Below are 27,212 nucleotides of genomic sequence, written 5' to 3' on the forward strand. Positions count from 1 at the left end.
TAATTAAAGAGTTCACAATGATTTTTGATCATTGTAACTAAAAAAAAATGGCTAAATGGAGAAAATGCATCCTTGTATGAAAGGTTCTTTGAAAAACTGCTTCAAAAGCAAATAGCAATTAGGTAATTATTCAAGTGTGCTGACAAGATATTTCCTTCTGTAAATTCTGATGACACAAGTTCCTCAAATCTTGCTGATAAATACAAGACACGATGAGCCAAACCAACGCATTCTGAATGCTGCCAGCTGCTCGCGCCTGAAGACTAGAAGAGAGCCAGCCACATTCAACCATGAAATTCCAAACAATCTTTTTGCTGTTGACAACAACTGTTATCTGCCTAGCTACTCATGGTGAGTATTCATTACCTAGATTGCATTTGATGAGATAGCCTTTCTAAGTAACTGTTTTCCAGTGTTTAAAGCAGGATGATAATATGACTTTTTATTGACTCTGAAGTAAACAAATGATGGGAAAGTATTTGGTTCTGTTCACTATATTTCACGTTGTTTTATAGTCTGAACACTCTCACAGCAAAGTTTGCATTGTCTTCAGATTTAAAAAACAAAGAAAAGGCTACTAAATGGCAGAGATCAGCACTAGCTGTCTGCCATTTCAAAACCAGTCCAATCTAATTTAACCAGGCCAGTAAGGTTGGTTAGTGAAGGGTTTCCTCTCTGATCTAGAGTAAACATAATTGCAATTTGTTTGCAGGATTTTCACTGGTTCAGATCTGGCTTTGAATAGGAGTAGACTAGATTAAGAAGTCAAATCAACCAAATCATCCTTTGTGATTTTTCACCCTCAGCAAAATGATTGAGATTACAGATAAAAATAGTAAAATATGTGTGCATGTGTTGGAAATCTTCATGCATGATTTCAGATTAAGAAATTTTAAGTAGATACTAAGAACCTTTGAACATTACTGCACAAGAGACCAAATAGCCCATCAGGCCTACGCCAGTTCTTTTGCTTATAGCAATCCAAAACCAGAAACAAATCAGAAACAGTCAGGGTATATTCCAATGTGACTGTGCATTAACTTTCAGTAAATTACATTTTTTACTGGGTGTATGGCATTCTTGCAAAGCAGGCTAAGAATCAGAAACACAGACATTCTACCTGTCTAATGACAGATTGAATCATAAAATTAATGGGGCTGAATCTTACCTATGTCAGGCAGGCTGGGCAGGAGGGGGCAGGAGCAGGTGCGGAGATAATCGCCGCCCGCGATCGGCTGCATGCCACCATTTTAAATGGGCGGGACAATTAAGACGAAAGAGCTGCCTCAGGGAGATTGAATAGACAATAAAAATTTTTTAAAAATTCAAGTAATAAAATAATTTAAACATGTCCCCTCATGTGATAGTGTCACATGAGCTGGGACATGTTTGTCAAGTTATTTATTAATTTTATAAAACCTTCAGGAAAACTCATCCCACCTACGGATGAGGTTTCCGGGAAAACACAAAGACCGCTCGAGCTCTTTGCCTGCCGGCCAAGCTTAAGATTGGATGGGGAGTGTTGTTAATGAGGTAAATTACTTTCCTAATGGCCTTAATAGGGCAGAATTTTCCATTGAAGTTGAAATCAGCAGTCATAACAGGCCTGAGCGCACAACATGGCAGGAAGGCCAAAAATCAGTTTCATGCCATCGTGAAGCACATTTGCAACTGTCCGTTCCGCCTGTCAATGACGGGCCACTTTCAGACCACCAGACATTGGGAACTTCACAATAATACATATTACATTGTAATGCACATCATTATGAGCCCTGCTTGCCAGAATCGTCCCCCCACACTGAATCATCTGAGCTCGGAAGCATCATTTCACGCCATGTTACACAACAGCATTTATAAGGCGTGTAGCTAGTGAACTACACTTTGAGGGGAACTCAGAGGGGAGTGTACAGTAACTTTGCACAGCGATCGCGAGAGTCACTTGTTGGACCTGAAGGTTGAGGCACCACACAGTCAGGCGAGGGGCACAGGCAAGTTGCATGTTCCTGGCTGGCTGGCAGTGCGGTGTCGGGGCAAGGGCTGCCTTCTGGTTGATGGTAGTGCACAAACACATGTGGGGGGTGTGCGGGTTGGTTGGGGAATGCTCATTAAATTAGCTTCTCGGCGAAATCAGGTGCTGCCCTCCAATCTTGCGTCACGCCAGCAGGAAATCACATTGGTCTGAATCTCGCTTGAAGGAGAGTGGTGTGCAGTGGTCAGACCTCACTTCACTCGCGACTTCCAGGTGAGTGCAACATTCATACCCTATCTGCCACAGTGCTGCACCAGTCTTGTTGTGATGCCAGTAGAACTTATCGAGCTGTAGGGTTGATATACTCCCAGTGGTTGCCTCCGTAGTCAGAAGGACACCGCGGTGCAGTAATACTCAGGCAGGACTCAACTTCAGACAGAGACCAGTATTGCAACCAGTTGGGCTGTAGGGTTGGTCTGGTCCTGATGGGTGCCACAACTGTCCTGAGCAACTGTGCAGCAGTGCTCAGATAGGGCTGAAAATTCAGCGACTGGCATTTCAAGTGGAGGTTGGAGGGTTGGGCAAAGGTCAGGATAAGAAGCACACGTGGGGCAAAGGGCAGGAAGACTTTGCAAGGGATTTGAGGGATGGGTTACAATGGAAGGCAGAGGGGCAGGAAGGCTTTGCAATGGGGTGGAGGAGGAGGGGGAAGAATAACAGGCACAGGGGAGACCGAGCGGTGGGAAGCTGGAGCTCAACAAGGGAAACAGAAACACTGACAAACAAGAGGGTGAATGGGATGCTACATGTATGAATGGGAGGGGATGCACGCGGACTCTGGAATAGGAAAAATGGGATATGTTAGTGTGGTACAAGAGGAATGGGTCACACAGAGGCTCATGAAGTAAGGGGGATGGGAAAGGAAACAGTGGCCTAAACATTTCACTTGTCCAGCACCTGCAATCAGCCCCCAGCCGTGATTTCATGCTGACTGGCCAGTTAATGGGCAGCCAGCATGAAATACGCACTGTGAAAGGATCAGCACCCAGTGGGGACGGGAAGAGGTCGGGCGCCGACATCACCTCAGATGCTGGTGAGCACTTCCAGTGAGCTCCCTGAAGCCAGACAGCTGCCTCAGGGAGCTGCAGCTCTCCACTGAATAAATGAAACAACAAAAATGCTGCAAAATGTGACCATGAAGCACAATTAAGGACCTGAGCATATATCTCATGAAAAAAATCCCCAGATATCTATTTTTATTTTATTTCCCCACAGAGATTTCATCCCGCCCTGAAACGAGGTTTGAGCAAAAATAGAAAGGCCGATTGGCCTGTCCGCCAACTGTAAAAGTGGACGGGCCACAAAAAATCACTTTCAATTGCCTCCTTAATGGGCTTAATTGCCTGCATAATTGTCAGCAGGAGTACTTCCGACTGCCGCGTGTGCACATGGAGCAAGATAACGCACGAGTGCGCAATGACATCCGGACACTCACCCGACATCATCTGACGCTATTTCGGGGCTGGACGGGTCGGGCACGCACCCACCCACAGTATGTAATATTCTGGCCAGTGTAGTGTTCAGTCATGAAGGCAATGGGAAACTCATTGACAGTCAAATTCTTTGGTCTGGGACTAGCAGGTCACATTCAGAGAGTAGAGACTCGCCTTGGGCTCAGAGTCAGGAGTCAGATAATAGAGACGGTCGTGGGGATCTGTGGATCACACAGTCAAGGATAAGAGAGTTGAGACAGTCCTGAGGTGCAGCAGGCCATGCTGCAGGGCTATTGGTGACTTGTACAATGTACTCCCACTTCAGAGAGGGGCAAGAGCTGTGTGCTCAATTGGAATCAGGCACATCTTGGTTTGCGGCGGTGTTCACTGTTGCTGTCCATGGGCTTGTCTGTCTCTGTACTGGGCTGCAGCTGGGATGGTAGTGGTTATCTGCAGCCTGTATTTGTGGAAAACATGATAAAGGGCCTGGGGTGGGGCAGGGGGGTCTGGAGCTTCCTAGGGGTTCTCCTCAGTAGGTGACCATACACACAGCCTCTAGGTGCAGAGGGTAGAGGTCCACATGGGCAGGGGCACGTCAACAGTGACGGGCTCGGGAGGAGGGTAGGGATGTCGACCATAAAAACAATGGGATCCAGGATTACTGGGGGAGGCTGGAGAATACAGGAGAGAGCTCTACCTTCACATTGTGAGGTTTCAGGTAAGTTTCTGGGGCGTAGACAGTGAGGGAGGGAGCATTGAAACTCGTCTAAAATAATAGCCCAGAACAATCATCTTGCACTCTCGAACTAATGGTGCAATGTTAAATCGAAAGTAGAAGCCAACCTGCACAGGAGGGGTCTGAGGCAGTGGGAGGAGCTCACTGCTGGACCAAGGGGCCCTTTCTGGGGGTGATCTCTAACTTGTTGGTGCCACAAGATTAAACTGGAGTCTGAGCCAAGAGAAAGTAGGAAGACATCCTTGAGAAGCTAGCCACTGGGACTCATTCCTTTTCCAGTAACAAGGAAATGTAGGAGTGTCTGGCTTAATCTCACAGTCACTGCCTTTCAACATTAAGACACAGGCATGTGAAATTTAGGAATGCATGCAACCATCAAGGAGACTCGCAGACACTTCCTCCCACCTCTCCCTGGACCATGACCCCACCACTGAACATCAAGCCATTGTTTCCAGGACTGTCACTGACCTCATCTCCTCTGGATATCTTCCTCCCACAGCTTCCAACCTGACAGTCGCCCAACCTCAGATGGCCCGCTTCTACCTCCTACCCAAAATCCACAAACAGAACTCTCCCGGTAGACCGATCGTGTCAGCATGCTCCTGCCCCATGGAACTCATTTCTCCTTATCTTGAATCCCTTCTCTCTCCCCTTGTCCAATCCCTTCCCACCTACATCCGTGATTCCTCTGACACCTTACGTCACATCAACAATTTCCAGTTCCCTGGCCCCAACCGCTTCCTCTTCACCATGGACGTCCAATCCCTCTACACCTCCATCCCCCACCAGGATGGTCTGAGGGCCCTTAGCTTCTTCCTCGAACAGAGGCCCGAACAATCCCCATCCACCACTACTCTCCTCCGGCTGGCTGAACTTGTTCTCACACTGAACAATTTCTCCTTCAACTCCTCTCACTTCCTCCAAATAAAAGGTGTGGCTATGTGTACCCGCATGGGCCCCAGGTAGCCTATCTTTTTATGGGGTATGTGGAACATTCCTTCTTCCGGTCCTCCTCCGGACCCCTTACACAACTCTCTCTCCGGTACATCGATGATTACTTCGGATCTGCTTCATGCTCTCGTCGGGACTTGGAAAAATTTATTAAGTTTGATTCCAATCTCCACAGTAGATGACCGTACACACAGCCTCTAGATGCGGAGGTTCGAGATCCACATGGGGCAGGGTCACGTCAACAGTGACGGGCTCGGGAGGAGGGTAGGGATGACCATAAAAACAATGGGATCCAGTATTACTGGGGGAGACTGGAGAATAACAGGAGAGAGCTCTACCTTCACATTGTGAGGTTTCAGTTAAGTTTCTGGGATGCGGACAGTGAGGGAGGGAGCATCACAGCTGGTCTAAAATAATAGCCCAGAACAACCATCTTACACTCTCAAACTAATGCTGCAATGTTAAATCGAAAGTAGAAGCCAATCTGCACAAGAGGGGTCTGAGGCAGTGGGAGGAGCTCACTGCTGGACCAAGGGGCCCTTTCTGGGGGCAATCTCTAACTTGTTGGTGCCACAAGATTAAACTGGATTCTGAGCCAAGAGAAAGGAGGAAGACATCCTTGAGAAGCTAGCCACTGGGACTCATTCCTTTTCCAGTAACAGGGAAATGTAGGAGTGTCTGGCTTAACCTCACAGTCACTGCATTTCAATATTAAGACACAGGCATGTGAAATTTAGGAATGCAGGCAACCATTAAGGAGGCACAGGTGTTTGTTGAATATATGGCATATGCTTTCTAGAATTGGCATCCCTAATGCACCAAAGGGCATCCAGTCATCAATCCTGAGCAACTTTATTTCATGAGTATGCCAGGTCTGAGATTGCAGCACTGAGCTTGCTCAGGTTGCGCATGTCATTCAAACCTTCTCCAGCCACAAAGCGATTCAGGTGTTAAGCCTCAGGGATGGCATTTTGGTGACTTCCATGTGTGTGTCAGTGCCTCAGGTACAAGACTGAATCAGCAGCAAAACTAATAGGGCAGAAGCAACTATAGACCACTGCAGTTACTATTGGTTCAAGATTGTGATCTTCACTCATCCATTATTCATTAATCTATTCAATCTATCATTTCCGAGAGAAGGATAAAACAATTAAGGATCCAAGGTTCAATGCTACCTTTTTGACGGTTCTAATACAATGGAGGAGAAGAAGAGGGAGAGGCAACACCAAGCACAGTTTCAGGAGGAGGGACCACCTGAGCTCCAGGTAGGCAAGGGAGCCACAGCAGGAACATGAGGCTCAGGAGCATAGGCCCCAACCACAGAGGTGACTCGCTAGACCTAGGGTCTATCGAAGAAGACTCTCCTACTTACAGGTGACTGAGAGAAAATGCTGAGCATGAATGCACTTGTCCTGAGCTCTGGTGGATCACACCTCCCACATGCGTTGTGAAGACCCAACGCACCATGGAGTGGGAGACTATCCCCTGCCAGTGGCTTTGAAGTTGACCACTGCACTCAATTTCTTTGCCCACGGATCGTTCCAAGGATCCACAGTTGACCTGTGCAGCATCTCGAATCTATAACACATTTATGTATCAAGGAAGTCACAGATGTCCTCTACAACAAGGCACACCATTATGTGAGGTTTGCACTTGATGAAGATTGCGAGAATGCCAAATTCAATGGGTTTGCAGCTTTCTCAAGCTTCCCAAGAGTGCAAGGTGCAAACGACTGTACCCATGTGGCTTTAAGAGCTCCATGGCAGCAGCCGCTAATGATTATCAGGTATAAAGGCTTTCATTCCATCACTGTTCAATTGGTGACCATTTGGAAGCACATAATGCACGTTTGTGGGATATGTCATGACTCCTACATCCTGATTCACTCCCAGGTGCCTCAGATATTCAAACGGCCTCAGCATCTTCAGAGGTGGATACTTGGGGATAAGGGGTACCCACTGAAAGGTTGGCTGATGACACTGGTGCATCAGCCTCAAGTGCTTCGGACGAGAGGTACAATGCAGCTCACAGCTCCACACAGTCCCTAATAGAGCAGACCATTGGTATTCTGAAGATGCACTTCTGATATTTGGACTGCTCAGGGAGTGAGCCGCAGTACACTCCCAATACGGTGTCCAACATTATTGCTGTGTGTTGCACCCTTCACAACCTGGCTCTGTAAAGTGATGATCCCTTGCCAGAATGAGAAATTGAGGAGGATGAGAACTCCTTGGAGGATAATGAGCAGGAGGCCCAGGAACCTCAAGAGAGTGATTAGAGTCAGCTTCTACCAGACAATGGCATTGAGGAAGCACAACGAATTGCTACCAGATTCCAGGAGGAGTAAAGTGAAGGCAACAGGAAATACCACATTTCTCCTGGCACTAAATGTCATTCTATTTCATTGAAAGGGATGTCCAACCAGTCACATCGAGAGCAGGTTCAGCATTCAGGCCTGCATCTTCTGGTCCAATGATTCACCAGGCCATGATCTCTAAGAAGGTCACTGGTACACCCTGTATGCGCTTGCTCTGGGAAGTGAAAGTTGACACAACAGTGAGAACGCTGAGGCAACTTAGTTGATGCAGTCATCACCACATTCATGAGAAACGACAGTGGCCAGTGAGATGAGGACATGTTTGGGGATATCATCCTCCCATCCTGGGCTTGTCCTTTGGCACTGCCACTGAGGAGACACAACTGCCGCTAATCCCTCATGGCTACTGAGCTGCCCTCACACAGCGGTGTTTCATGAGAAGGTTACAAGCACTTTAATCACACACTTACAATAACGATTTTAACAAATCCTCATGACAGCACACAAAGGCGCCGAAACTATCCCAGGTGGGGTTTACATCACATTAACATGATTCTCACAAAGGGGGCTGAATTTTCCCAGAATTGCACCAAGTGTGGTAGCAGGTGGGTAAAATGGAGTCCTACCCGCTGATGAAAATAGCGGGTTTTAACAGTGTATCTCCCCGAGCCCAACTCACATTATATTCACTCCTTTAAAAAACGCTGTTTCCATGGGGGGGTGGGCTCTCATTCACTTGCTCACCATCACCTCACTGTTGCATCATGCCGGCCACCATCTTTTAAGTGGGCAGCCACCAGCAAAGCACTTATCGCCAACAGCTCACCACCGCTGCCTGGGAGACATGGCCAGCAAAGTCAAAAAGCCTGCACCCCCTGCTTCGACAACGGGTCTCTCAAGCAACTGCTGGATACTGTGGAGACCCGCCAGGATGTGCTCTACCTCCACTCTGGCCGCAGGATGGGTAGCAATGTCACCAACCCGGTTGGGAGGCAGTGGCAGCGGTGGTCAATGCCAACACTCGTCAGAAGAGGACAGCCACACAGTGCCACAAAAGGATGAATGATTGCCTCCATTCCGCCAGACACACTTTGCATCACTCCCAACTCGCAAACCCATCAGACACCCAGAGGACCCTCACTCACTGCCAGTGCAAGGGACATCACCATTCATTCTCTCACACACACCGTCATTGTCCTCATCCTATCCATGGGACCACTCACTACCCACACAGGCCAGGCATACTTATCATCTGGCTCGGCAGGCATCCTGAGACACTCTCCACATCTCCACCCATGCAGGGCAAACTGGCTCACAAGAGGAGGGAAACGTCACAGACAGTGGAGGGAGGCCGGAATTCAAAGTCCTCTCAGAATTTGAAAACAGAGCAATCCAGCTGGCCGGCGATGACCAGGATCGGTCCTGTGCTGACGGTGAGGTTGGCGCTGCTCTATTATCTCCCCTTTCTTTCACAGGCACATCTGGGAAGCAGCAGATGGAGTCCACAACCCAGAGCCTCCAAGCAAGCTCTGGAGAAACCACAAAAGAGAAATCTGAAGGCACCCTCCCTGAATTCCCATCACAGCATTCACCCACGCCCTCCACCAGCGCAGAGATACACACCTCAGTGGGACCGAGCTTTAGAGTAGCCTTGGGACCACAATCTGGTGAGAACATTGCACTTTATGATCCACAGCAGGCAGAGACAGGGACTCCCCAGGTGCCCGGCACTAGGAGGTCTACTGGAGGCCAGAACATTGCTGAGTCCGAGTCATATGACGAGCCTCTGGATCTGTCATGTCACAGTTGCTGGAGCTGCAAAGGCAAGCTCAGGAACATCAGGAAGGGATGTCCATGTATTCCTCAGATTGCAAGGCACGATGGAGGAGTCCGTCCATCTTCAAGCAGAGGTGATAGCGTCCGCATTGCAACTTACTGAGGTCAGCAGTGGCAGGATGGTGGCTGCCATGGAGACCTTGGTTCAGGATGTCACTCCTGCACTGCTGTGCAGGCTTAACGTCATTGCTGATGCTATAGGTGGAGTCCAACAGTGTGTACACGAGAGGGTTGTTGGGCAGCTCAATCTCACTCCAGCTACCCCTTCCACTCATCATACAGTATCTTAATTTTTATTTATCATGATAGTATGGACATATTTGATGCAAATGCTTGAAATAATAACTCACTGGCTTCACAAAACAAGGTAGAATTGTGGTTGCTATACAATGACAACCAATTCTAATAAGTATTATTACAGATATCTTTGGTAAGGAAAAACATGAAAGGTAATATTTTTAAGTTTTGTTTATCTCTGTAAGAACTATCCTCTAACCCAATGGGACAGCCTTCTTATTTAATAACTATAGATAAGACCAACTTTGGGTCTATTTCTGAAAGGTGACGTATAAGTCATATTCATTTTGTTCAGAACATTTGCATCTGTGAACATTCAGAAGGTGTAGAAAGAATTACAAGAAAGTTTATGTAATATTTATGAACTTTGAGTTACAAATCAATATCTGGTGGTTGTGGTTGATTCAGTGCTATCAAATCAGTGTTAAAGAGGATTTATTTTTAACCATCTGTTGACTCCTGTGCCAATTGAATAAGAGATAGGGCACAAAATAACTTGTCTTATATATAACCTTGGAGATCATTTAAGATCTCTGTTGTTTCTATTTTATGTTACTGCAACTCTGCAAGTCCAAGTACTTCTTATACAGTGAAGAGCATGCTGTCACAGTGAGTCTGTAAATGAGAACCTATGCTAAAAAGGGACAGGATGATCAGTGATGTACAGTGTAATGTTTGTAACTTGTTCATTTTATAATTACTCAAGAGGGATGAATAATTGAGTTATGCAGGTCCTCCTTGAATCAGATATGTTGGACGGGATTTTCCTCTTGGTCTGGCGAGAGGTGCCCTTGTGGTATCCATACATCCACCCCATTGGCCTAACCCAGGTTCTGATTTTTTTCAATATCAATAAATTGCTCTAATTTTATGTCAGCTCCTGGCTGACATCATATCCATCTCTGCCAGGGAGCTCACCTGCAGGGCAACAGAAAATGGCCAAGGCAGGCCTCTGGTGATTGTTGGAACATAAGTTTGTCTACGGCCTCCAGGGCTGTTTGGGGATGGGGTGGGGGGAGTCTAATTTCTGACAAGTTCTGTTTCAGTCAAAATAATCACTGACTCTACTAAGATAGCCCTTCAATTTTTAACTTCTTCTGCCGTCTCTTCTGTGTGACATTCTATTAATAAAAAATATAAGGGGAAAGAGTGGTGAGCCATTCAGATTACAATGCTCTCATTCACTTATGTGTGCTTATGTGTACTAATCATTTTCACTGGTAAGATTTGGTGGAGAAGCTGGCACTATGCAAATTCTTGATGCCATATAAGTTTGTGACTGTGACTTCAAGGTAGCATGCTGTGGTCCACAACGCCTAACAGCCCTATTGTTTTCCCCCCTCTGAATCACACGACTGCCGTGAGTGTGTGCAGATGTGAAGGACGTGTTCAAGGGTCAACAGTGTGGGTACATCCTGATAGACGGGTGGTAAAGGGCAATTGGAAGGGATAACACGGCACCGTTCATCATTCATCCACCCACTGAGACAAGATAGCTAACTATATGAGTACATAATATCTAAAGCAGGCAGTGATGGCAAGACAATGCCATCTCCATGGTTGTGTCTTGAGAATCCACTCCATGTATCCAGTGGTACACTTTGATTAGGCAGCAACAACGACAACTCCTCCATAGGGAAAGCCCATGATGGGCCATCTGTTCCAGGGTCAGCTAACAATTGCACAACAATTACAGCTGAAAGGGAAATGACATCTTCTCCGAAGCACAGGGATTTCCCCATTGAAGGCCCACCTCTCAGATGGACCTTTCTGAAGGGCCACTTTTTATATTCTCCCAAGTCACCCTCCAAACCATCAATATTTCTGGGGTAGCCCACCACAACTCCTATTCTCGCAGCTTCTCCCCCTCCCTTCCGGGGGCCAAAACTCAGAACTTCGGGCAGCCAATTTGAAAGGTCAGTTTTGCGGAGACAGGAATTCTCCAGTCTCTGTGCATCAAACCCAGGAGTGAATATCTGGGCCGTGATCTTTATGTGGCTTCAGAGAACCTTTTGAAACCTACAAGTTTTGAAAACAAAACTTTTGTGATTTCCTTGGTGCATTCAGTTCTTCATTCATTCAGAGTATTTCATGAATGACAGAACATGATCATAGCAAAGCTCATTTCAACACATTGTTCCATATTGTTCAACGGCCTTACCTGGAATTACTGGCTGGTCAGAGTGTATATTCATTAGTTAACTAAAGTAAAATGCCTTTCATTTGTACTTCTCTGTTTTCTTTCAATCTAAACCTTTGTTGATCTGCACGTAAAGACTTGTTTCCAGATATAAACGCCAATTTTTTTTCATCTCTGCAGAATTTTTAAAGGTATATGAGATCTTTTATTTTGAATGATCACATTTTCCGTTATCGATAGCTTCAAGAACCAAACGGCTGCATGAAATTATCAGTTTTAAGTCTTTTCTTTTGGGCCATATTTCCTGCGTGCTGAGGGTTCTGGGTCTGCTTCAGAGTGAAGCTTGATAAATTGATAAATTTAAAGGAGCACACAGCAATTTCCTAATGGCTTTAATGGGCTCAAAATTTCACCCGACGCGCAGCCACCTCGGGCATGCACCCGCCGAACGCAATATCGAAATGACGCGCGATGACATCAGGGCGCACGCCCGACGCCACCTCATGTCTTTTTACACCTCAGCGTGTCAGGCCCGCTCCCACATGCCAACAGCTATATTCTGGCCATAAGGAGGCTGAAGTCTGTTGTGGTTGTGAGGGGACTCACCACACTACAAATACTATATTCTGTAAAATGAAGGGTTATTTAGGAATTTTGCCTCCATTTTAATGCAGAAAAAATGATTGGAGCTTGAACATAATGTCCTGATTTGCATTCCACTAGGCAAAATTCCAGAATGGGAGTGAGAATTTAGAAAACTGCACCTTACAAATAATCTTCTACATTGTAAAAATAAATGCTTATTCCCTTCAAGGAAGTAAACTAAACACCAATTTTGTTAGTGCAACTCGTTTATTTCCTGAAATTTGATGATGCCGTTGTGAACTTGCCATGTTCTTTTTCTTTCACTATATGTCCGTCCTTAGGAATCACAAAAAACACGGGATGCAAATGTGTGAAAGTCAGCTCTCATTTCATTTCACCACGAAGATATCAGCATATCGACATATTTCCTCCGAGCACCTTCTGCAGGAAAGTAGAGATTGTGTAAGTGTTACAATAAATCAATTGCCAACAACAAAACAAACTTATCAGCTATTCAAATTTCACAAGCCTAGAAAAATTATTCAATTTTTACAGTATAAACCAGGTGAAATGACTATATTTTGCAACAAATCTTTTATGGTGTCGAATGTGACAGCAGATCATTCAATATGATCTTATCTACATCGCACATCTATTGTTGTCTCCAAAGGCAGTCACTATAGACAAATTGTTTATAAATGCGCTTAGGTTTTCCATTATGCATTATAAGCACAAGTTATCTTTATCACTTTTAGGATAACAAAGGTTTTTCTGTAATTTACCACAATTTGATTTCACATCAGTGTACAGAATGCCCTTGCTTTTGATTATTAAAATAAACACTAGTTTCTGAATTCAATCATCCACTGCTGACTGACTCTGGTTTAGCTGCTGTATAACTGTTCATCTTGTGAGATAAATTCACCTATAAGAGATAGCACCGTATACCGCTTCCAAATTGTCATTAACATTTTAACCAAAAGATGTTCTGTTCATGTGTTACAGAATTACCCTGAAGAATATGATGAAGATCTGTGTGAATCCCCAAACTCCATGGGTCAAAAGAGTTGTTGGTCTCCTTACTGAAAAGTAACTATTGACTTTCAATGTTCAATTTTGCAAAAATATTTCCTGTTCCTATCATCTAGATATTATTGGTCTGCAATATCAGCATTACATATTCACACATTATGCAGCTCTCAACCTTTAACTCCATATTTAGTATGACACAACAGTAGCTTCACAAGGTCTTTTCAGTGATGTGAAAGTTATACAGCATCTTTCATGGCACCAAGACATCCCAAAGCACCTACAACCAATGAAGTCCTTTTGAAGTGTTGTCACTGTATGTTAGAATCACCACAGCCAATTTGTGCACAGCAAGTTCTCACAAACAGCAATATGGTGATAACCACATAATGTGTTTTAGCAATGTTGATTGAGGGATAAATATTGGTCAGGACACAAGTGTAATTCTTCATCTTTGTTTTGGCATTTCCAGATCAGAAGTCACTACTCCACCTGCTGAAGTGACTTCAACTGAATGAATATGAATTGATCCTACACAAGGCAAAATTCTACTGCTTACTGAACCAAGTTTGTACGTTTAAGCTAAACTGTAGCAGACTTACCAATATCTGAATTATTTTCTATTTTGCTCACACACACTCCAGCCAATATCACTGATGCACATAAATCCTTGTAGCATGCCAGTGGCTTTTTATGCTATTTTGATATAGTTTCTGGTGCATAAGAGTTAATGCGTCAAAATATTTGAGCCAGTAAACTGAAATGTATCAACAAAGGTCTAAGTATAAAGGGATTTTAGGTTGATTTTCTACTGCCCACGCACATTTAGAGGCAGAGGTCGAGATAGATTCTTGACTAACAAGGGAGTTAAAGGTTATGGGGGGGTAGGTAGAATGTAGAGTTGAGCCCACAATCAGATCATCTTGAATGGCAGAGCAGATTCCAGGAACCGAACTACTTAGTCTGGCTCCTAATTCGTATGTTTGCACATACACATATTGAAAGAAATAATTATTCTCTCATTGCAGTTACGAATAAATTGTTTGAAAATGTACATGTTTTATAATAGTTTTCTAAAACTGTGGGAGTGTCTGGCTTTAGGAATTCTAGATCTGTAATGTAATCAAATGTTATGACAACATAGAGGCAATATCACCTGTTAGATCACTGATTAGGTATTGATGATTAAATAGAGTGCTCTGAAATTTAGCACAGCTCAGTTGTTAGGCTGTGACAATTACTTATATGACAATCAACTTTACAAACATGGCTTTATATTTTTGTTGTCACTCAGATGATAACTTTTGTATTCAGTGAATTTTATTTTTGAGGCTATTGGTAAATAAATGGCTCAGTTGTGTTAATCTTTGTTTCCGCTCTTTTATGTATCGTTAAAGTCCTTTTAAGTGTCCACAAGATTAAAGCTGTTACAACTTGTAAACATAAAAATAACACAGGCCGGAATTTTCCCACCGCTCACGGTAGCGAGATCTTCCGGTCCGGCCAATGGGAACGGAAATTTCAATGGTTCGCCAGCCCCACCGTGGGGAACATGCAGCAGGGCCTGGAAAACTCTGGCCACAGCGCAGAATTTTCCATTGAAGTTGACATCAGGAGTCATAACAGGCCTGAGCGCACAACATGGCGGGAAGGCCAAAAATCAGTTTCACGCCATCGTGAAGCACATTTGCAACTGTCTGCTCCGCCCATCAATGACGGGCCCCTTTCAGGCCGCCAGACATTGGGAACTTCACAGTAATACATATTACATTGTAATGCATATCATTATGAGCCCTGCTTGCCGGAATCGTCCTCCCGCACTGGATCATCCGAGCACAGCAGCGTCATTGCACACCGACATGTTACACAACAGCATTTATAAGGTGTGTAGCTGGCGAGCTACACATGTAGGGGAACTCGGAGGGGAGTGCACAGTAACATTGCGCAGCGATCGCGAGGGTCATTTGTTGGACCTGAAGGTTGAGGCGCCACACAGTCAAGCAAGGGGCACAGGCAAGTCACATTTTCCCAGCAGGCTGGCAATGCAGTGTCGAGGCAAGGGCTGCCATGTGGTTGATGGTAGTGCACAAACACATGTGGGGGGGGGGTGCGGGTTGGTGGGGGAATGCTCATTAAAGTAGCTTCTCGGCAAAATCAGGTGCTGCCCCTCCGATCTTGCGTCACACCAGCAGGAAATCACGTTGGTCTGAATCTTGCTTCAAGGAGAGTTGTGTGCAGTGGTCAGTCCTCACTTCCAGGTGAGTACAACACTCATGCCCGACCTGCCGCAATGCTGCGCCAGTCTTCTTGTGACGCCAGTAGAATGCCACACTGATGGAGGTGCAGGGTTGGTCTGCTCCCTGTGGTTGCCTCCGTAGTCAGAATGACACCGTGGTGCAGTGATACTCAGGCCAGGCTCAATTTTAGACAGAGACCAGTATTGCAACCAGTTGGGCTGTAGGGTTGGTCTGGTCCAGATGGGTGCCACAGCTGTCCTGAAGGACACAACTGTGCAGCGGTGCTCGGATGGGGCTGAAAATTCAGATACCGGCATTTCAAGTGGAGGTTGGGGGGTTGGGGAAAGGTCAGGATGAGAAGCACACGTGGAGCAAAGGGAAGGAAGACTTTGCAAGGGAGTTGAGGGATGGGCTACAATGGAAGGCAGAGGGGCAGAAAGGCTTTGCAAAGGGGTAAAGGAGGAGGGGGAAGAATAACAGGCACAGGGGAGACCGAGCGGTGGGAAGCTGGAGCCCAACAAGGGAAACAGAAAAAAAACCAAAACAGAAATACCTGGGAAAACTCAGCAGTCTGGCAGCATCGGCGTACAAGAGCAAAGTTGACGGTTTGAGTCCTCATGACCCTTGAACAGTTCTAGTTCTGCTGAAGGGTCATGAGGACTCGAAATGTCAACTTTGCTCTTCTACACCGGTGCTGCCAGACCTGCTGAGTTTTTCCAGGTATTTCTGTTTTGTTTTGGATTTCCAGCATCCACAGTTTTTTGTTTTTATATAAGGGAAACAGAAACACCGACCAGGAGAGCGGGAATGGGATACTACATGTATGAATGGGAGGGGATGCACACAGACTCTGGAATAGGAAAAGTGGGGTGTATTAGTATGGTACAAGAGGGATGGGTCACACGGAGGCTCATGAAGTAGGGGGATGGGAAGGGAAACAGTGGCCTAAAAATTTTGCTCGTCCAGCACCTGCAATCAGCCCCCAGCCGCGATTTCATGCTGACTGGCCAGTTAACGGGCAGCCAGCATGAAATAATCACTGTGAAAGGATCAGCACTGCCAGTGGGGGCAGGAAGAGGTCGGGTGCCAATATCACCTCAGATGCTGGTGAGCACTTCCACTGAGCTCCCTGAAGACAGACAGATGCTTCAGGGAGCTGCAGCTCTCCACTGAATAAATGAAACAACAAAAATGCTGCAAAATGTGTCCATGAAGCACAATTAAGCACCTGAACATATAACTCATGAAGAAAAATCCCCAGATATCTATTTTTATTTTATTTCCCCACAGAGATTTCATCCCGCCCTGGATCAAGGTTTGAGCAAAAATAGAAAGGCCGATTGGCCCGTCCGCCAACTGTAAAAGTGGACGGGCCACAAAAAATCACTTTCAATTGCTTCCTTAATGGGCTTAATTGCCCGCTTAATTGTCAGCAGGAGCACTTCCGACTGCCGCGGGTGCCCATGGAGCAAGATAACGCACGAGTGCGCAATGACATCCGATGTCATCTGGCGCTATTTCGGGGCCGGACGGTTCAGCCACGCACCCACCCACAGGATGTAAAATTCTGGCCAATGTAGTGTTCAGTCAAAAAGGCAAATGGAAAACTCATTGACAGTCAAATTCCTTGGTCTGGGACTAGCAGGTCACATTCAGAGAGTAAAGACATGTCTTGGGCTCAGAGTCAGATAACAGAGACAGTCAAGGGTAAGAGAGTTGAGACAGTCCTGAGGTGCAGCGGGCCATGCTGCTGTTTATTGGTGACTTGTACAATGTACTCCCACTTCAGAGAGGGGCAAGAGCTGTGTGCTCAGTTGGAATCAGGCACATCTTGGTGTGCGGGGCGTTTTCACTGTTGCTGTCCATGGGCTTGTCTGTCTCTGTACTGGGCTGCAGCTGGGATGGTAGTGGTTATCTGCAGCCTGTATTTGTGGAAAACATGATGAAGGGCCTGGGGTGGGGCGGGGGGGGGTCTGGAGCTTCCTGGGGGTTCTCCTCAGTAGGTGACCATATACACAGCCTCTAGATGCAGAGGGTAGAGGTCCACATGGGCAGGGGCACGTCAACAGTGACGGGCTCGGGAGGAGGTTAGGGATGTCGACATAAAAACAGTGGGATCCAGGATTACTGGGGGAGGCTGGAGAATACAGGGTAGAGCTCTACCTTCACATTGTGAGGTTTCAGGTAAGTTTCTGGGACGCGGACAGTGAGGGAGGGAGCATTGAAACTGGTCTAAAATAATAGCCCAGAACAACCATCTTACACTCTCAAACTAATGCCGCAATGTTAAATCGAAAGTAGAAGCCAATCTGCACAGGAGGGGTCTGAAGGAGTAGGAGGAGCTCACTGCTGGACCAAGGGGCCCTTTCTGGGGGTGATCTCTAACTTGTTGGTGCCACAAGATTAACTGGAGTCTGAGCCAAGAGAAAGGAGGAAGACATCCTCGAGAAGCTAGCCACTGGGACCCATTCCTTTTCCAGTAACAGGGAAATGTAGGAGTGACTTGGCTTTACCTCACAGTCACTGCATTTCAACGTGAAGACACAGGCATGTGAAATTTAGGAATGCAGGCAACCATTAAGGAGGCACAGGTGTTTATTGAATATATGGCATAGGCTTTCCAGAATAGGCATCCCTAATGCACCAAAGGGCATCCAGTCATCAATCCTGAGCAACTTTATTTCATGAGTATGCCAGGTCTGAGATTGCAGCACTGAGCTTGCTCAGGTTGCGCATGTCATTCAAACCTTCTCCAGCCACAGAGCGATTCAGGTGTTAAGCCTCAGGGATGGCATTTTGGTGACCTCCATGTGTGTGTCAGTGCCTCAGGTACAAGACTGAATCAGCAGCAAAACTAATAGGGCAGAAGCAACTATAGACCACTGCAGTTACTATTGGTTCAAGATTGTGAGCTTCACTCATCCATTATTCATTAATCTATTCAGTCTATCATTTCTGAGAGAAGGATAAAACAATTAAGGATCCAAGGTTCAATGCTACCTTTTTGACGGTTCTAATACAATGGAGGAGAAGAAGAGGGAGAGGCAACACCAAGCACAGTTTCAGGTGGAGGGACCACCTGAGCTCCAGGTAGGCAAGGGAGCCATAGCAGGAACATGAGGCTCAGGAGCATAGGCTCCAACCACAGAGGTGACTCGCTAGACCTAGGGTCTATCGAAGAAGACTCTCCTACTTACAGGTGACTGAGAGAAAATGCTGAGTATGAATGCACTTGTCTTGAACTCTGGTGGATCACACCTCCCACATGCGTTGTGAAGACCCAACGCACCATGGAGTGGGAGGCTATCCCCTGCCAGCGGCTTTGAAGGTGATCGCTGCACTCAATTTCTTTGTCCACGAATTGTTCCAACGATCCACAGGTGACCTGTGTGGCATTTCGCAGTCCACAACACATTGGGCAGAATCTCTCCTTGGATGGTGGGCGGGCCCCGTTTCAGTGGCAGGGGTCGGCTGCCCACCCGCTGCCAAGCCGCCATTTTGAGTGGGCGGGCCAATTAAGGCCGACCCAGCAGCATCCCCGACGGAAACGCTATGCGGGGGGGAGGCATTCCCCATCTGTCAAAGTGCGCTCTTTCGCACATGCACGCAAAAGTGCACACTTCTCCCTGAGGCAAACTGCTGCCTCAGGGTGAAGTGTGACAGTCCGAAAAACTTTAAAATACAAAATTTAAAAAGTAACATGTCCCTCTCATGTGACAATGTCACACGAGATGGGACATGTTAATAAAGACCACATAAACTTTATTAATTTTTAAAAATACGGACATGAAACTTCATCTCGCCAGTGGATGAAGTTTCATCAACAATCTGGAGCCCGCCGGGGCTCCTGGCCTGCCTGCCAGCCTTAAGGTTGGATGGGCAGGTCTTTAATTATTTAAATAGCCTGTCAATGGCCTGAATTGGCCTTCCTAGAAATTCAAATGGACCGGGATGACATCGGTGATTCCTCCCAACGTCATCCCGCGTCATTTTCCCCTCGGTGACCGGGCCCCGCCCCCAAATCGCCAAAGGGAAAATCCTGTTTATTGATGTATCAAGGCAGTCACAGATGTCCTCTACAACAAGGCACACCATTATGTGAGGTTTGCACTTGATGAAGATTGCGAGGATGTCAGATTCAATGGGTTTACAGCATTCTTTCCAAGAGTGCAGAGTGCAAGTGACTCTACCCATGTGGCCTTAAGAGCTCCATGGCAGCAGCTGCTAATGATTATCAGGTATAAAGGCTTTCATTCCATCAATGTTCAATTGGTGTCTGATCATTTGGAAGCACATAATGCACGTTTGTGGGAGTTGTCATGACTCCTACATCCTGATTCACTCCCAGGTGCCTCAGATATTCAAACGGCTCAGCATCTTCAGAGGTGGATACTTGGGGATAAGGGGTACCCACTGAAAGGCTGGCTGATGACACTGGTGCATCAGCCTCGAGTGCGTCAGAGGAGAGGTACAATGCAGCTCACAGCTCCACACAGTCCCTAATAGAGCAGACCATTGACATTCTGAAGATGCACTTCCAATATTTGGACTGCTCAGGTAGTGCGTTGCAGTACACTCCCAATAGGGTATCCCACATCATTGCTGTGTGTTGCACTCTTCACAACCTGGCTCTGTAAAGTGGTGATCCCTTGCCAGAATGAGAAATTGAGGAGGATGAGGGCTCCTTGGAGGATGACAAGCAGGAGGCCCAGGAATCTCAAGAGAGTGATTCAGGTCAGCTTCCACAGGACAATGGCATCGAGGAAGCACAACGTGGAGATGTGCCTGTGCCACTTTAATTGCTACCAGATTCCAGGAGGAGTAAAGTGAAGGCAACAGGAAATAGCCACATTTCTCCTGGCCCTAAATGTCATTCTATTTCATTGAAAGGGATGTCCAACCAGTCACATCGAGAGCAGGTTCAGCATTCAGGCCTGCATCTTCTGGTCCAATGATTCACCAGGCCATGATCTCTAAGAAGGTCACTGGGACACCCTGTATGCGCTTGCTCTGGGAAGTGAAAGTTGACACAACAGTGAGAACGCTGAGGCAACTTATTTGATGCAGTCATCACCACATTCATGAGAAACGACAGCGGCCAGTGAGATGAGGACATGTTTGGGGATATCATCCTCCCATCCTGGGCTTGTCCTTTGGCACTGCCACTGAGGAGACACAACTGCCGCTAATCCCTCATGGCTACTGAGCTGCCCTCACACAGCGGTGTTTCGTGAGGAAGAAGGTTACAAGTACTTTAATCACACACTTACAATAACGATTTTAATAAATCCTCATGACAGCACACAAGGGTGCAGAAACTATCCCAGGTGGGGTTAACATCACATTAACATGATTCTCACAAAGGGGGCTGAATTTTCCCAGAATTGCACTAAATGTGGTAGCAGGTGGGTTAAATGGAGTCCTACCCGCTGATAGAAATAGTGTGTTTTCGCAGCGTATCACCACAAGCCCACCTCATTTTATTTTCACTCCTTTGAAAAATTCCTTTTCCATGGGTGATGGGCTCTCAGTCGCCTGCTCACCATCACCTCACTGTTGCATCACGCCGGCCACCATCTTTTAAGTGACAACCACCAGCAAAGCACTCATTGTCACCAGCTCACATCTGCTGCCTGGGAGACATGGCCAGCAATGTAAAAAAAGACTGCACCCCCTGCTTCATCGACGGGTCCCTCAAGCAACTGCTGGATACTGTGGAGACCCACCGGGATGTGCTCTACACTTGCTCAAGCCGCAGGATGGGTAGCAATGTCATCACCAACCCGGCTTGGGAGGCCGCGGCAACGGTGGTCAGCGCCAATGCTCTTCAGAAGAGGACAGTCACCCAGTGCCACAAAAGGATGAATGATCTCCTCCGTTCCGCCAGGGTAAGACACTCTTATCATCACTCCCAACTCTCACACTCACACACACAGAGGACCCTCACTCACTGCCAGTGCAAGGGACATCACCATTCATTCTCTCACATATCATTGTCCTCATCCCATCCATGGGACCACTCACTACCCACACAGGCCAGGCATACTTATCATCTGGCTCGGCAGGCATCCTGATATACTCTCCACATCTCCATCCATGCAGGACAAACTGGCTCACAAGAGGAGGGAAAGGTCACAGACAGGTGGATGGATGCCGGGATTCAAAGTTCTCTCAGAATTTGAAAACAGAGCCATCCAGCTGGTCGGCGATGACCAGGATCGGTCCTGTGCAGACGGTAAGGTTGGCGCTGCTCTATTATCTCCCCTTGCTTTCGCAGGCACATCTGGGAAGCAGCAGATGGAGTCCACGACCCAGCGCCTCCAAGCAAGCTCTAAAGAAACCTCCAAAGAGGAATCTGAAGGCACCCTCACTGAAGTCCCATCACAGCGCTCACCCACACCCTCCACCTGTGCAGAGACACACACCTCAGTGGGACCTAGCTTTAGAATAGCCTCGGGACCACAATCTGGTGAGTACATTGCACTTTCTAATCCATTTCAAGCGGAGACAGGGTCTTCCCAGGTGCACGGCATTCAGGATTGCTGGAGGCCAGAACACTGCTAAGTCCGAGTCAGATGACGAGCCTCTGGACTTGGTCATGTCACAGCTGCTGGAGCTGCAAAGGCAAGCTCAGGAACATCAGGAAAGGATGTCCACTGCACTGCTCAGATTGCAAGGCACGATGGAGGAGTCCGTCCATCTTCAGGCAGAGGTGATAACACCCGCATTGCAACGCACTGAGATCAGCACTGGCAGGATGACGGCCACCATGGAGACCTTGGTCCAGGATGTCACTCCTGCACTGTTGCGCAGGCTTAACTCAATCGCTGATGCCATAGGTGGACTCCAACATTGTGTACACAAGATGGGCATTGGGCAGCTCGATCTCACTCCAGTTACCCCTTCCACTCATGGAGTCAGCCAAGGGCCCTCAGGCACTCATAGGGAGGAGGAATAGCAGGTGCACACTCTGGGGCCATCTACCCAGTTGACTCTGGGAGTGACCAGCCCATCTGACTCCCCTCTTCCTGTGACCTCCGCAGATCCAGCTTCACAGGCTAAGCAGGGTGCCACTGCCACACAGCAGGATCCTGAAAGCAGGCCAGGGCTCTCCAAGTCTCAGCCCTCCAGAGGACGCCCACCAAAGTCATCACAGACAGCGCGGCACAGTCAGCAGGCTGCCTCCACCTCCGCTGTAGATGTCTGGGAGCACCAAGACATAGTGGCAGGGTTAGGATAGTTGAGAAGAATTAACTGTTTTGGAGTTAACCAAACAAACTAAATTAACAAAATGAGGGATAAAGAAAACACAGGCCCTAAATTAGGATAGCTGTAAAAACAAAGACAATGTTTAAAGAAAACTTACATATATCAAACCAAAATGTGATTAACAGGGTCCATAAAACACCCCAGTCCCCACGGTGCCCACTGGGCATGGAAGGCCTTGACGGTGCTGGCAGAAGTTGAGGAGAATTAACTCTTTTGGAGTCAACCAAATAAACTAAATTAACAAAATGAGGTATAAAATAAACGCAGCCCCTAAATTAGGATCACTGCACAACCAAAGACAAAATTTAAAGGAAACTTACAACATCAAAATGTGATTAAGAGGGTCGAGAAAGCACCCCAGCCCCTGCGGTGCCCACCGGGCATGGAAGGCCTCGATGATGCCGGCAGAGGTTAACTCATTCAGAGTCAATTAAACTAAATTAACAAAATAAGGGATAAAGGAAACACAGCCCCTAAATCAGGTCTGCTGTAAAAGCAATAATGGCTGAAAATGCGGGGCCAACAAGATAGCCACCCCGCCAGAATTGGAGGCTAGGTGACTCATGTGGAACCCCCTCGCCACTCCAGGAGCCATGTAGCTTCATCTCCCGGAACAGTATGGGTTTCCTGCAGGAAGCACAGCACATACTTCCCATCCCGGAGGACAGAGAAGTTCTGGAACCTGCGTTGTGCGTCCCTGTTGCTGTGGATGTTGAGGCTGGCTATAGTTGTCTTCATTATCAGAAGTATGTGCAACCTTCACCTGAGTAAAAGAAGGAGAGGACTTTTACTCTTTCCTTGCTTCAGGAGCTCAGCGAGAAATGTATGGACCCTCCGTCTGGTGTTCCTGTCCAGCTCGGGAGCCTTGCAAGCTTCGCAAGTGGACCAGAACACCAGCGGAAAAGAATGCCACCGGTCCAAGGCCAATTGGACCCTGTCTCGGTGACCGCGATGACTCGCCAAAAAGTCCTGGAGTTCCTGTGCAGGGATGAGGGAAGAGTCAGCAAGGGGGCACCAGGGGATCCATCACCTCACCCGACACGACTCAATATCATCCCCGGTGCTCACCATCGAAACTCCACCCTCCTCCAGGTCGTCGCCTCCAGCTTCCAACCCCTCCCCCGTATTGAGTATTAGTCCGGAGCTGCCAGTCGGCTCCACTTCCACCTTGATCCCACCCCGAAGATCAAGGCCACAGCGGTCCTCTAGTCTCCACTAGCAATTTTGGGTCAGAGGGCGGCGGCATTTCAGATACCCACTCTCCCCCCAGGCACCGGGTTGTCCGTGGAGCTCAGGAGTGGCTCCTGCCCTAAAACTAGGACGCCCAGTGCTAACAGTTGGGAAGGAGCAGGAAGGCCTTCTTCGCCACTGTCACCCAATGCCCCAGTCAATTGGTTTAAACAGGGGGTGCTACAGTCCCCCGAAGGGCCGGAGGATACCTCAGAGGTATTTAGTGGGTCATTGAGGGGAAACCCCTCAAGAGAGGTAGCCTCAGCGACCTCCAAGGGGCCCTGATCAGGGGACTGCAGCAGGTTTATGGGGGGGAGCACTGGGGGTAGGGATTTGGATCTCCCCGAGGGCAGAGCGAGTTGTCAAAGGTTGGAGATGCCACCACCTCTCCACAGGGGGAGGGGACACACCCAGCCTTTTCAGCTGGGGTGTCACCCTCCTCTTCCTCCTCCAAGGGGTGACGTCTCTTCCAGAGTAGGCTGGGGGCTGGGGAGACCTCCATCTGTGAGGCCTCCTCCACCTTGTCCAACCCTCCTGGATGCCCCACCCTCTGGGGTTTGGGCTTTTCCACCAGCTCGGGGTCACAAATCTCACCCCCGCCGGCCCCGAGAACCCACACAGGGACGATGCCGGGCCCAGCACATGGCGCCTCGGCACCCACAGGCCTGGGAGCACGCGCGGAGACGACGCCGGGGCAGGATGTTAATATTTCCCCCGAGCCGGTGTCTGCAGGGGTTTGGGGATCTTGGGTGGTTTGGGGGGTCTCAGTGGCCGCCCCTGGGTTGCAGGTCTTTCTCTGCACCTTCTTAAGGCACGGGGACTCTCCCCCCACCTCACTGCCGAGATGGCAGTGGCTGTCGGCGGTGCCTCCCCTTGCGGGGAGGAGGGGCAGTGCCAACTGCAGCCGCTGGGGTGGAACTGGCGGCCTTGGAGGCAGGGCAGTTCTTCCTCACATGCCCCACCTCCTTACAAGCATGGCACCGCCTGGCCTCTGCAGTCCAAAACAGCCGGTAGGCGGTCCCCTCATGGTATTTTGAAAAGGCCCCCTCCAGGGAGTCCTCCTGGGCCAAGCGGACGAATACTTGACGCCGCAAAGAGTACACGTGGCGGAGGGCCGTGTCCTTGAGGCCGAGTGGGATCGGTGCTATCCCCGACCTGACCTCCCCCAGTTTACAGAAGTGGGGGAGGAGGAGCTCACTGGAAACAAAGGGCGGGACGTTTGATATTATAATTCTCTGGGCTGTGGCCTCAAGGGAGTCCACCGCCAGAAAGGTCCCGCCCACAGTGAGCCCCTTTTCCAGGGCCAGGCGCACCGCCCGCTCAGACCTCAGGAAAAATAAGGTTTTGCCATACATCTTAGAGGCCGCGGCTATGGCTGAGGGGCCAACGACCCCAGTCATAGCCCTGACGCACGCCTCAATGGTCATCTCGGGGTGAGCGTAGCTCTTTACCCCCCAGGGCCCTCGTGAGGAGGCGGAAAGGTGACAGGGCCACAGGAGCAGCAGGAGCCACAGGAGCAGCCACTCCCGCATAGGTCTTTTTAAGAGGACCCGCCCCAACATTTGCCCCTGAATGCCCGGACACTGGTGAAAGTAAAGTAGCCATTGGAGCTGAGCCATACCCATCCCGAGAAATATTGGTCTTATTAAGTATTTTTCTTTTTTTATTTGTAATAAGCTCCTCCTTGAGGGAGAAGGGGAGAAAGGTGGGAATAACCTTCCCCTCTAAGATGTTAATAGAGGAGGGAGAGGGACAGAAGACAGGGAGGCACAGGAGGGAAAGGGGAAAGTGCAGGTGGGTATCTTTGGGTGGAAGATGGACGGTGGGTGGGGGCCTTGATGATCTTCTGAATAGGAGGAGGGCGATGTCTTCACCAGGCAGTCGGTACTGTCTGGCACTCAGAAGTAAGGCCTGTCCCTCTTCACCAGGCAGCACCAGCTACCTGGGCTTAGGCTGAGCGGGGAGTTGTGATAGTATGGCGGGGGGGGGGGTGCGGGTGGCAAGATTTTTAAACTGCACACACACACCCCCTTTCTCTCCCCCAAGTCCTTAGGGCAGTCTTCTACCCTCCCCCTACAAAACACAGTGCTTATTCAGCCCCACCTGAACAAATACAAGTCCAGACACCCACCTATGATGTTTCAACCACCGTCCTGGCCTCCTGGCCTCCCTGTCCAGCAGCAGCAAAAACAGCAGCTCTTCCTCTCTCTCTCTCCTCCTCTCTCTCCCTCCTCTGCAGGCCTCACAGCAGGCCTTCCAGGCTCCAAGTCTCCAGCAATGAAGGATGTTGAAGAAGAAAAAAGGCCTCCTGAGGCAAGCAGGCAGTCAGTCAGCAGAATAGCAGAAATTCAGCAGAATAGCAGAGCAGCGCAAGCACACAGCAGCAGCATCCAATTCTCCTCTCTCCCAGGCTGCAACTGAAGCAACAATGAGTTGCAGCCGAAAGCAATTGGGGAGAATTAATTCTTTCAGAGTCAAACAATTAAACTAAATTAACAAAATAAGGGATAAAGGAAACACAGCCCCTAAGTCAGGTCAGCTGTAAAACCAAAATCAAAGTTTAAAGAAAACTTACAAATATCAAACCAAATGTGATTATCAGGATCGATAAAACACCCCCGCCCCCGCGGTGCCCCTGAGGCCTGTAAACAACAGGCGAGCTGTGGAGAACGCTGCTGCTCACTGACCTCAGTTCCCCCAAAGTGAAGGCCGCTAAGTGCACGTTGCCGTTGTGAACACGCTGCTGTTGTGAAACATGTGGCCTGCTTTTCCACCAACATGGACAGACGATACAGCGGGGTTCCAAGAGCTTGGCAGGATGGCCTTTTAGATATATGCTAATATTTACAATTAGCTCCCTGCCAACCGATGGCGGGAAATGTGGTCCGATGTCGGTGGGCTGAGCGGAAGATCGTGACCTGCCTTCAGGCTGTCGTGAAGTGGGTCCCGCCATATTTTCTGCACACGCCACCTATAACGCCCACTGCCAGCAGGCTTGGAAAATTCCACCCAGGGAGATGATCACTGAGTGGGAGGATGGCTAAACCTTGAAATAAGAGGATTCAAATGTGCACAATCACGCCACCCTCAAGTTGACCAAGCTATTCATATAAGCATCAAATG

General features: G+C 48.1%; 1 protein-coding gene across 1 annotated transcript; it reads left to right on the plus strand.

Annotated features, from left to right (window-relative positions):
- Positions 1-230: 230 nt before the first annotated feature.
- LOC121280681 (interleukin-8-like) lies at positions 231-14,717 on the plus strand. Its single transcript, XM_041192777.1, has 4 exons — positions 231-351; positions 12,666-12,786; positions 13,330-13,413; positions 13,826-14,717. The coding sequence occupies exons 1-4, from the start codon at positions 291-293 to the stop codon at positions 13,869-13,871; spliced, it is 312 nt and encodes a 103-aa protein (XP_041048711.1). The 5' UTR covers positions 231-290; the 3' UTR covers positions 13,872-14,717.
- The last annotated feature ends 12,495 nt before the right edge of the window (positions 14,718-27,212 follow it).

Source organism: Carcharodon carcharias, chromosome 1 (assembly GCF_017639515.1).
Source record: "Carcharodon carcharias isolate sCarCar2 chromosome 1, sCarCar2.pri, whole genome shotgun sequence".
NCBI lineage: Eukaryota > Metazoa > Chordata > Chondrichthyes > Lamniformes > Lamnidae > Carcharodon > Carcharodon carcharias.